The sequence below is a fragment of the Lissotriton helveticus genome, chromosome 7, assembly GCF_964261635.1.
Source record: "Lissotriton helveticus chromosome 7, aLisHel1.1, whole genome shotgun sequence".
In the NCBI taxonomy this organism is placed as follows: Eukaryota; Metazoa; Chordata; class Amphibia; order Caudata; family Salamandridae; genus Lissotriton; species Lissotriton helveticus.
The window spans coordinates 1,430,655,830-1,430,666,568 of NC_136068.1; the positions used below are offsets into that span (position 1 = coordinate 1,430,655,830).

Here is a 10,739-nt window from a genome sequence, read left to right on the forward strand (position 1 = left end):
GTAAACTATTATTGAAAAAATGCAGCACCCGAAGCAGAAGCAAATACCTATCACAACTCATGACTACCAGAAATATAGTTGTTACCATCAAGGGACTAGTAGACCAATATGTAGACATTGATGGCTTCCTTAGCAAGCCCATCCAAAAAGTTAACCCCATGAACTACTTCAACTCATCCAGATTTGTGGGAGTCTAGTGGTAGCTCTAGAGTGTAGCCTAAGGCTGGTACTGTTGTCTCTCATATACTTTTCAGCATACAAATTAGTCTGCTCAACAATCTCAGCCGAAAATACATCGTTCATAAACAACTGAAACAAAATCATCGGCAAAAAGTTTTCAGTGTTCACTCTACACCCTGGAACACAAGTAAAGTCTGGCAATGCTGGCTGCACCATGCCTGGGGCAACCCAGAGGTCAGCACTTCCAACGGGAAGTCTTGCAGCCCCAGGCTGCTGCCCAGATGCCTCTCGCTGCACTATCAGCACATAAATGTCCTCCTATAAAACAGGCACTTCATCTGCACTAAGAGTAGTTTCATCCACTCTGAGAGTAGCTACATCATCCGATGATTCCTCGTGGACAGAAAACTCACTGCCTGAATCTTCCACTCTCTCCTCTGCCTCAGATGCAGAGTCAGTCTCTGAACCATGGTCAGAGGAAGACTCAAAAAGCATACCAACAACCTGCTGAGAGGTAATCCTACGGATAGCCATTATCCTTACTAAGAAAGGAGACTGCACACAAGTCAACAACAACCAACACTGTGTAAAATAAGTAAGTAAAAACATGTGTGCCTTTATCAAAGGATCTATATACTCAAAAACTATATGATTCACCTGCAAGAGTCAGCTACACTCACCAGCACCTACTCTGCAGAGACACAGCAAAAAACAACACTATCCCACTAGAAAGATAAAACAAAACCAATTACTCACAAGACAACAAAATACACATCAAGCACAAATGCAAAATGTTTACCACACTCAATAAAACAGAAGCTAAACATTCAGCTATTATTACACCATTTACAAAAAGACATTCATGCAGGGAAATGAAACTCATTTAGAGTAAATAGTACAAAAAACATTTTCTTACCAAACACATGCAGCTACACACATTGCAGAACGACCTGTAACTAAACCGCAACCTGGAACATCAGTCAAAAGCCTCGAACTAAAATAAAAAGGAGAAGTAAAGCATTACAATTGCAATTCACAAGAAATAAAACAATTAACAATATAACACGCTATGTCACTACTGAAATGGCCAATCTACCACCAAGGGGGACAGAAAAACAGCCAATAGTAAATAATAACTAATGCCCCATCCCATTGGTGCAACTGTTACCCAAAGGGCCATGCCGAAACATAAATATATATACATGCCTGGTGCAAGTGGGTTTTCTACTCTCCCCCACTGCCCCTCTCCAGGCAACTGGGTCTTCAAATAGGGCTGACCAATCAGCTGGGGGCAGATTGGCCTAAAAAATGGGCCAAACTGCCCCCGGGGAAGCAGAAAACAGCCACTACTGTCCCAAAAAACTGAGGTGCGATCTTTGCCCAAGGGATTGCCCCCAAACCTACTTTAAATATTCCCTGTCTCTGGAGGGTTTTCTGCCACACCCTGGGGGCAGAAAGGCCAAAAAACCTGGCCGATCTGTCCCCAGGGGGGCAGAAAATCTATTGGTAAATTTTACTCCCCCTTAGAAGCGACCCTTGCCCAACGGGTCACTTCCATTAAAAAAAACAAAAAAACAATCACTGCATTCCGTGATTGTTGCTGTTTTCTGCCCCCCCCCCCTGGAAGCAAAGGCTTCCAGTGCGTCTGTCTGCTTCTGATAACGTCGGCGCACCCTATGCGTGCTGATGTCATGGGATTGCCTGGGTGGGTCTTCCGCTGCCATCCCCCTTTGTGGGGGCTAGATGGGCTGCCCATGGGGGGAGCCCCAGCGCTTCCTCCATGGGTGGGTGCCATGACGGAGAGTTTCTGTCATGAGCACATGCCCACCGTGGCTCCTGACGGTACCGCTCCGTCATGTGCACCGAAGGGGTTAACTGGAGCACTGTGTTGCTTTGTCCATCCAATTCCGGCGCAGCTTTCATACTATTTAATAGAAACAATATCACAAGAGCTACTTTGGCACTAGCCCTTCGGCACAAAGCAACCTCGACCACAGCATTAGAGGTCTAGAAATCTACTCACAAAGAATCACAGCAGTAATGAATACACGATGACGATCATCCCTTCACGCTGTGTCTTTTTTGGTTTTGTTTTCTGTATATTTTAAGGTTAAAACGGTTTTGCATAATTACTGTAGTTGATTAAAACGTTTAGGTGGAACTTTATCATTTGCATTATGAGTGCTACAAAATGTGGAAATCGGATAGGACTGCAATACACTAGCCTTCCATTCTAATTCACATCTTCAGTTTACTGTTCAGCATTAATGGGGTCGATAACGTGTGTTCAACCACCTGGACACAGCCTGTGCCCTCCCCTTCTCCTGCCACGTTGTACTCTGCATTCCGCTGGCTGGCTCATGTCCAGGGATCGCTCTGATGGGCAGCTCGAGGCAGGGCTCTGTGGAGGTCCTGGGGTGTGCAGCAGAAAGGAGCTGAATTCATTGCAGAGCATGATGGGAACATACAGGAAAGTTGATCTAGCTATGATGAAATGTAGAAATTATATTGCTGACTTTTTCTGCAGCTGAAATATTTGTCTACTGAGACTCCAGTGCTATGCCCTGTGCTCAATGGATCCTATCTGTTGTGGAACCTACAGCACACCAGTATAAGCAGGGAATTCTATAAATTTATACTCCCAGGCATGTATTCCAGCTAACTTTTGGATCGAAACATTGCACATATGTGGCCTAGTTCCTTGTGATACATGAACATTAAATTGACGCAACGTTAATTTCAATTAAATCAAACATAACGTCTTTTTACAGACCATAACTTGTGTGTTTTAAGGTGCTTCTATATGTTATAGCGAAGAAAAGGGAGGCTTGGAGAAATAAAATATTTGCCTAGGATCACACATTTTACTCAAGGGGAAGCCAGAATTGGTCAGAATTGGTCCCAGGATTTCTGCTTTTACATGTTGCAGTACAGACCGTGGGACCCTGTGGCTGCCGCGCTCATGCTGTGAAAGTTGGAAATAGCTTTTTTACTCCCTACCACTTTCAAAAGACACCAGCCACCACTGCTTTTCCTCTTTTTCCTCTCATTTCCTCAATTCGTTCCCCTGTGAAATGGATTTAAAAACGAAAAAACAAATTGCCGAAAATGTCGTCTTTTTCAGACAGTTTTACCTTCCAATTTGCTGCCTCGGGACATGGAAACAAAAGAAAGAACACAAGATGTTCAAATAAGACAAATTGGCCGCAAAGTGGTCAGATTGGTTTTATTCATACCCAAACACATTAGCGCCCAGGGAAGTGCTACTATCGTTCTTTTCTTTCTTTCAACACCATTGTTTCCCCCTTTGTTCTGTGAGGCGGCCTGTGCAATCATGGAAACAATTGTACTTTCGCTTCTGTAATTCCTAAATCGGCAGGAGGAAGCAGGCAGCAAATACAGCTGTACCACTTCACGTAGTGACGTGTGTGCATACAGCCAATAAGATGGCATCATTTTTTCCCTGTCTGACAGAGATCTTTTTTTGCGGCCAAAAAGATAAATATTGCAGTCATCAGCTGATTTTGCAATAATTTTACAAATAGCGAAACACTGGAGGGTCTGCTTTATGCACTTTAATAACTAGCTGTTAAACGAGGGGGTATTGTGGCTTATATCACAGCACTAGTGTACTTTACATCGTTTGACTTTTGAAGGAGAGCACCATTGCTTACCATGCAGACCTATACATCAAATTGACTAAGGGTAACATTTTGTGAACTATTGCGATTGTTCACAATAAGGCCCTCTGACACTACATTTTAATGTATTTGCTCTTTACTGGAGAAGATTATCGTATATGATGTACGTGTCGTCTTGCAATCTGATCAAATATGTTTTATTTTCCTTAAATAATAAAGTGGAAAATGCTGAAGTCACTGGATCTAATGACATATGTATAACCATTCAGTCTCTCGTTTCTCATCAGATTTTCTTTTTCAGTCTTGCATGGGGATCCTTTACCAACTGCATGGCCGCCTCTGTGACTACAATTAACAGATATACGAAAACCATTCTAGAATTCAAACACAAGAAGAGGAATCTTGAAAGAACCTTGAACACTAAACACAAGATGCCGGCACGTGCAGCTGCACAGCAGGTTTGGGATATGTATATTGGAACTGTCCACAGCACTACAGACAACTTGATGGACCTTCCTGTTAATGGACATAACACAAACAGCGCCTCAATGTTTGCAGAAGTGAATATGGTTACCAAAGCACCGTCGGAGGAATACTGCTAAGGGCACATTCAAAAGGTGTTTCATGACAGTGCATAAATACTGTATACATTTCGGTAGCCAACTTCCAGATTTAACAGACAACAGTGGCTGTTGAACAGTTTTATAAAGACTGTTGTCATTTATAAAACCAAAAATAAGAGCAGTATTTGGTGTATTTAAAATAATGCCAACTCCAAAGCAGTTTAATTGCACTACCACTGAGATTGCCTTCATGGGGAGTGGTATTCCGATCAAAGATTTACTTTACACTGGATGTACCTCTAAGTACCTTTACCTTCCCTCATATATTCCCATTTATTAGAGCTATTGAACCATTAACCCCTATATGATCTCTCTATAAAGTATGCATTGCAATTCACCATCATATAAATTGTCTTATTGCTGGACTGACCTGGCATGAAGTCAGGCTACTAGGGTGACTGTGAGGTAGGCATGTAAGTGGTATGGCTATAGGACGAACAAAGCCAAAAGGCAGCGGAGCACTACACAGGGTCATAGATAAGCATAAAGTCAACGAGTGACAGGAAACGTATGTGGTTTGTTAATAGTTAATGCAGTCTGATATATTGTTCTTTAAAGAGGTGAGTCTTCAACCCTTTCCAAAATTTAGACCAGTATTGGGCATTCCTGATAGATATCGGCTGTGGCTACAGATCCTGGATGCATAGATGGAAAGTCTGCTGCCTTGCACTTTCTTTTTCACATTTCTTAGTCTGCAGACTGATGCTGTTCTGGCTGCAGGTCTGCCAAGAACAACCAAAGATGGTGAGCTCGTCTGCAAGATAAATGGCGGTGCTGGTTGTGAAAGGTTTTAAATTATGCAGCTGGTTTTGAAGATGGTGTGGGCCAGCGAGTGAAGCCAATAGATTTTTATCAGAATGGGAGTGATGTGATTTTATTTCTTCAGGCACTGGATGGGATATTCTGTAGCATGTAGGATGCCCGTAAGTAGAGCAAGTGTGGAGCCTTAAATATAAATAAAGTTCATAATGTTAATTAACTGCAGCTGTGCAGAATAACCTGTGTTTATGTGAGATTTGTACAGTGCAAATCTAGCTAAAAAGGCAAAATAGTGCTGTACAAGATCAAAGGCAAGCACACAGTCAACTAGTGATAGGAGATATAGCTGGTTATTGGATTGTTACTGCATTGTGCTGTAGTGTTCTTTAAAGAAGTGTGTCTGGACTTGTACAGTTTCATATGTGACATATCTATATTTTTGTGGAGTATGATCTTTTCTGTACCAATTTTCCTTTGGTGGGACAAAGGGAATAACGTGTATCTGACAAGTATCTTTTAATTAACCTTTTGCCTATTTTCTAATAATTTCCAAAGCATTCTCTCCCACGTGGGTACCAATGGGGTATGTATGTTTTGAATATGTGAATGCATCAAAAAGATAATATCTATGGCATCCTTTGCCTTAGAAATGAGAGATATTGCACAAGTCGTCAGTAGTTGCAGAATTTAAAGTTTTTCTTGGTGTTATGTCAATGACTAAAAATTACTATTTATACCTTACTGGAGGTTTTAAAATGCTTTGTTTCCCTATACCTACTGGTCAGCAACTCTATGTGTCTGGAAACACTGCTCAGATTAACTCCAGTAGGAAGGCTCATTTCTCCTTAAAGGAACCAGTTTACAGGAGCAACCAGGGGAGCATGAATATTGCATGTTGCTGTGTCTTGGGTTTTACATCAATTGTGTGATTCCTCTATCTTGGAGCCCTGCCTGATGTAGGGTTGGAATTTTATGGCAGAAAATTCAGTCAATTGTGCTGATGTACTATGATGATGGAGAGTGCCTTCTGTGCTACCCTTATATCTAAGTCACTGCCCGAAAGCATATGCGTTGTTCTTTCACTTATATGTGACGGTCCTTAATTGAAATATAAGTCATTCATTCATTACAGTTAAAAAATTAGTGTAGGGAACACAACTACATTTTGTTTGTTATGTAAGCTAGCACATATTAAATTCATAATACATTCAATGAACTTATATGTTTCACTTCCTATCACTGTCAATTTTTGGCAGAATCTTCTGATGTAAGTATCATTCTGTACAAAATGTGGATACCAAAGGGCACCCACATTACCCCACGCCACACAGCCCCCTGTACTTATAGGTAACTTTATAGTTTCTCTTGTATTCTCTTTTATTCGAGATATTGAACCCCAAGGTGTTGGCTGGCTTAAAAACAAACTATGGAAAAATGCAAGTTTCTGTATTCTTTAAGAACAACCCTTTGTGCTACTTCATATCCAACTGATCCAAATAAATGTACCTTCTGTCTGCATTGAAGATTCATATCTGGGGTACTGTTCATGTTGTTTTCCTAGGAAAACCATTGCTGGTATTCCTTTGAGTCTCCAGGTTATGGCATTGTTTGTGATGCCAAGCTTCTGTAGCACAAGTTGATAATACAAATAATATGGGGATGTAAGTAGCATTTCCCTTTTGCCAACATAATAATTACCATCGTTTATTGCTATACCTGGTTAATACTGGTTGAGCTCTCAAAAGGATATATAAAACTAAAGCAGTTTTGTTCTACTGAGGCTCATGTGTGCAGATGGGGAAAGTGGCCGGGAGTGAGGAAATAGGAAGAGAGAGTGAGCACATGGACTGGGTTAAGGATCTTCATCTATGCTCATCCTCTTTAGGTGACATCAATGAGGAAAGGATCGGCGGCCATGGTTGGGCGCCCCTCAGGGATAGAACAGATTATTCAGCCATAGATAAAAGAGACACATGGTATGCTGAATGTTGGTAGTACCTTAGGAACATACCACATCATTTAACTGTAAGTATAAGAGACGAGGCACACTTCACCCAGTATGTTCATGGTGGTGCTTGGGGATTCCTATTCTTACTTGGTACGGGAATCATGTTGTTTGTAAAGAAGCCTACTTTAGCAAAGGTTTGTAGTTCTTGTTAGATGTTGAATGCCTCTTGTTTTAACCTGCTAGGTTCTAAGGATCAGATTGCCTCAAACAGAAAACTAGTGGTGGAATAACAGGATTGTGCTATTTGATTTACACGTTCGTGTCCAAAAGACCTCCACCATTATTTTCTTCTTGCAGGGGAAAATGTGTGGGCCCCTTCTCTGCCCAGGTATTGTGTTTGCGAGAAAATGTGCTTAAAGTTATGTGAAGTTAGTTTGTACAATAAGTTTTGAAGTCCAAAGATCTGATTTTTCCTTCCGGTTTGAAAATACTTAGTTTCATCAGCACAGATATAACATTTTATTATGAGAGGTTTGAATGGCCCAGAGAGAATATCAGGAATATATTGAAGAGTAGATGTGCAATCTTGGGGGACATCAACATTTTGTGAGGGGGGTTAGGGTAAAAATGGTGAGGTGTGGCTTTATTCTTCTTAGTACTATTCTTTTTGGGTAGCACTTGGTGGTTAATAGTACAAAAAGCAGATAAGATGTATTGTAAAATTATTAGAGCACTAGCAGCAGAATCAATAGAGTCTTTGAGGTCCTCTCAGATTATAATAGGCATTGATTTGCTCTGTTTTCTAAGTATGAATACTGCCAATTGGATATAAAGGGGCTGTTTGTCTAAGATTATTCTAAAATCTGGAAAAGAGTTGCTTTTTCAATGATCCTCTAGGTATGGGCCTGTAGTTTGGAAAGTCTTCTGGGTACAGTCCTTGCTCCTTCAAGATTGATTTAATACAGGATGTTCTTTAATATACTGGGGAATTTTCCCGGTGATAGTAATGTATTGATGATCTCTCCAACTGGTGTGGTCCAGAGGTAGATTTGTTAATGGCCATAAAGTTAAATAGTGGATTTGGGTCTGTATGAGATCAGCTGATACTGACAGAAAAGTTTAATTCTTTATTTATCTTATTATTAGTTGTCTAAATGAATGCTTGGTAGGTGGATTACTATGGTCATGGTTGGTAGCCATTAGTAATGTGGTAGGGCTCTGACCTGTTTTCAGTAGTTTGTATGTCTCAAGATCTTTATCATTTTTGCTCATGTATTCTGCTACTCTTTTTCAAAGTTGTTTGGAAGTTAATGCCAAGACCCGGGATGTACTTCGGTTGCTGGAATACACAGATAGCTTTGAATAGTTATTTGCTCTCTTTGGTGACATCTGAAATCAGTCTTATCCTTCCACAAATGTCCAAAGACTTCCCTCTTCTGACAAACATTGGTCTCCTAATGACCTTGTTCAGTTTGACTACCACCCCCACGTCCATAATTGGTAGCGATTTGAAGCTTCTTTGGTGGTATGAATGCCTTACAAAAACATTTAGATGAAATAAATAAACACACAATTTGAAAAATGTCCTCTGAATCCAGCGAGAGCATTTGACATATGAAGAATTCACTGATAAATCCAAAAAATTGTAATCTTTCAGCCCTAATTACAAGTAGCCGAGCCACTGTCCTGGAATTCCCCATTGGTGGTAGACACCCAAACAGCTGGAGCCCTACCTAAATGTTTAAAGCAGAACTGATTGGACCCTTAATAGGGTGCAGTTCAAAGTGGTGCCCTTCAAAGTGGCGCATCAAGTTAAAGTCAGGCAAGAATGCTCCTGCCCAAGTTTACAAATTAAGTTATCTCTTATGTGAACTGGTTTCATAGCAGTGGATCAGAGGTTGGATGGGCTTCAACAATCTCTGGAGGCGTCATCAAGTTAGTGATAAAAGAAATGATTATTTAAGAAGGAAATATAATGATTTTGGGAGTGGACGAAAATATGTAGGGGTGGATTTAGATTTGAGTGATAATGGAGAATGAACTGGTGACTTTACCTTCATACTACTATGCCTGTGGTGAAGGAAATTCCACCCACGGATTCTCAACTGGATTTATCCCTTCTAGGAATTACAGGATTTCCCCCTATCAACCAACTAAAATCAGGCCATGGTTGGTAAACTGAAGGGTTTGAACTCGAGGATATGCAAGGATATTCAGATTTAGGACGTTTTTTCACAATATACCTTACTCTGGGCTTTTATCAGTGACTAAGTCAGAGGGTCTTCAGACTGCTATAAATGTGTTAACCCTATTTAACCAGACGTTTAGCAATTTCTTTGACACTGGCATTTTTTTCAAGGAGTAGGTGTCATGTGGAGAAGCTATTTGGATGTCACTAATACAATGCGGATCAAATGTATTTACATAGTAATGGGTATATGTGAAAAAGAAGCTGTGAAATGTTTATTTTGCAGGTTCTTTGATTCCATCAGAAGAAAGCTGCTGTGACATAAACTGACTCGGAATCTATATGTGAAAGAAACTTGAAATACAGCTGAGGTGATCAACAATAGAAAAGGAACTTCTGTATCAGAATGTATATATATCCGCCTCAATGTGTTTTCCTCACACCATTTTGTAGGTTCTATGTGCTCACTGTGATTTATTTCATCTGCCTCGGGTCTAAGTGTGAAAGAAAGTGATAGATTGTATGTTTTGAAACTGATCCAATATGTGAAAAAGAGGATACTTGGCAAGACGCTGAGTGAAATAAATAAAATACCACTGTATTAGAGGGATTAAATCATTTGTCAGTTTTCTATTTGATTATTTCAGAAATATCCTTACCTGGAAAAATGTAGTCCTATCTGGTTTATGAAATATTTTGATGTAATGAGGAAGAAGCAATGAATCCATGAAAGATTTCTGTGAGCAATAATATTAGTATAAATCCTAATATTTGTTTTGTAAATTTAGAGATAGGTCGGAAATATTATTAAACATGGGTAAAATAGTTGTAACAGTGAATATACATTTACAAAATATTTATAATGTGTGTTTAAACTGAAATAAATTATTTTCAAAATAAGTAAAGTTTTACATTTGAATGAGTGGAACTAGTAATTGAATCAATTATATGGACATTTCTCAGCTTTTACATTAAGATACTTTCACCACCGACAAGCAGCTACAAAGAAGTATCTGGTTTGCATTCATACTAAGAGGTGACATTGCAAGCTTACTGAGTAGAATTCATGTCTTCTGCTTAAGAGCAGAGTCCCACACTGTTTCTTTGCAGCCTACTGCCAGTGATGCAATATGCCAGGTTTGCTAAATATCAAAGCTGCTTATTCTCGATTCCAGCCCGGCTCTTTCTTGCAGTATTTTGCACTCATTGTCTCATTGTCTTATTCTTGCTGCACGTTTTTATTCCATCTTTGTCAGCGTTGTTCTATCTTTCTCTTCAGTGCATAACAAGGGCACCATGGGGCATATTATCAAGCCTGGGCGATAAAATTATCGCCGCCTTATCCGCAGAAAACTGCGGATAAAGCGGCGATAATGGGCTTGATAGTATGCTCTATGGAA

At 40.1% G+C, this 10,739-nt stretch overlaps 1 protein-coding gene across 1 annotated transcript in view; it reads left to right on the forward strand.

Annotated features, from left to right (window-relative positions):
* LOC144767451 (germ cell-specific gene 1-like protein) overlaps window positions 1–10,146 on the forward strand; it is a 273,372-nt gene extending 263,226 nt beyond the window's left edge. The window contains exon 5 of the mRNA XM_078650875.1: window positions 4,123–10,146. Within this exon, the coding sequence (XP_078507001.1) occupies window positions 4,123–4,423 (301 nt within the window). The 3' untranslated portion in view covers window positions 4,424–10,146. The remainder of the gene's footprint in view (window positions 1–4,122) is intronic.
* Window positions 10,147–10,739: the final 593 nt, after the last annotated feature.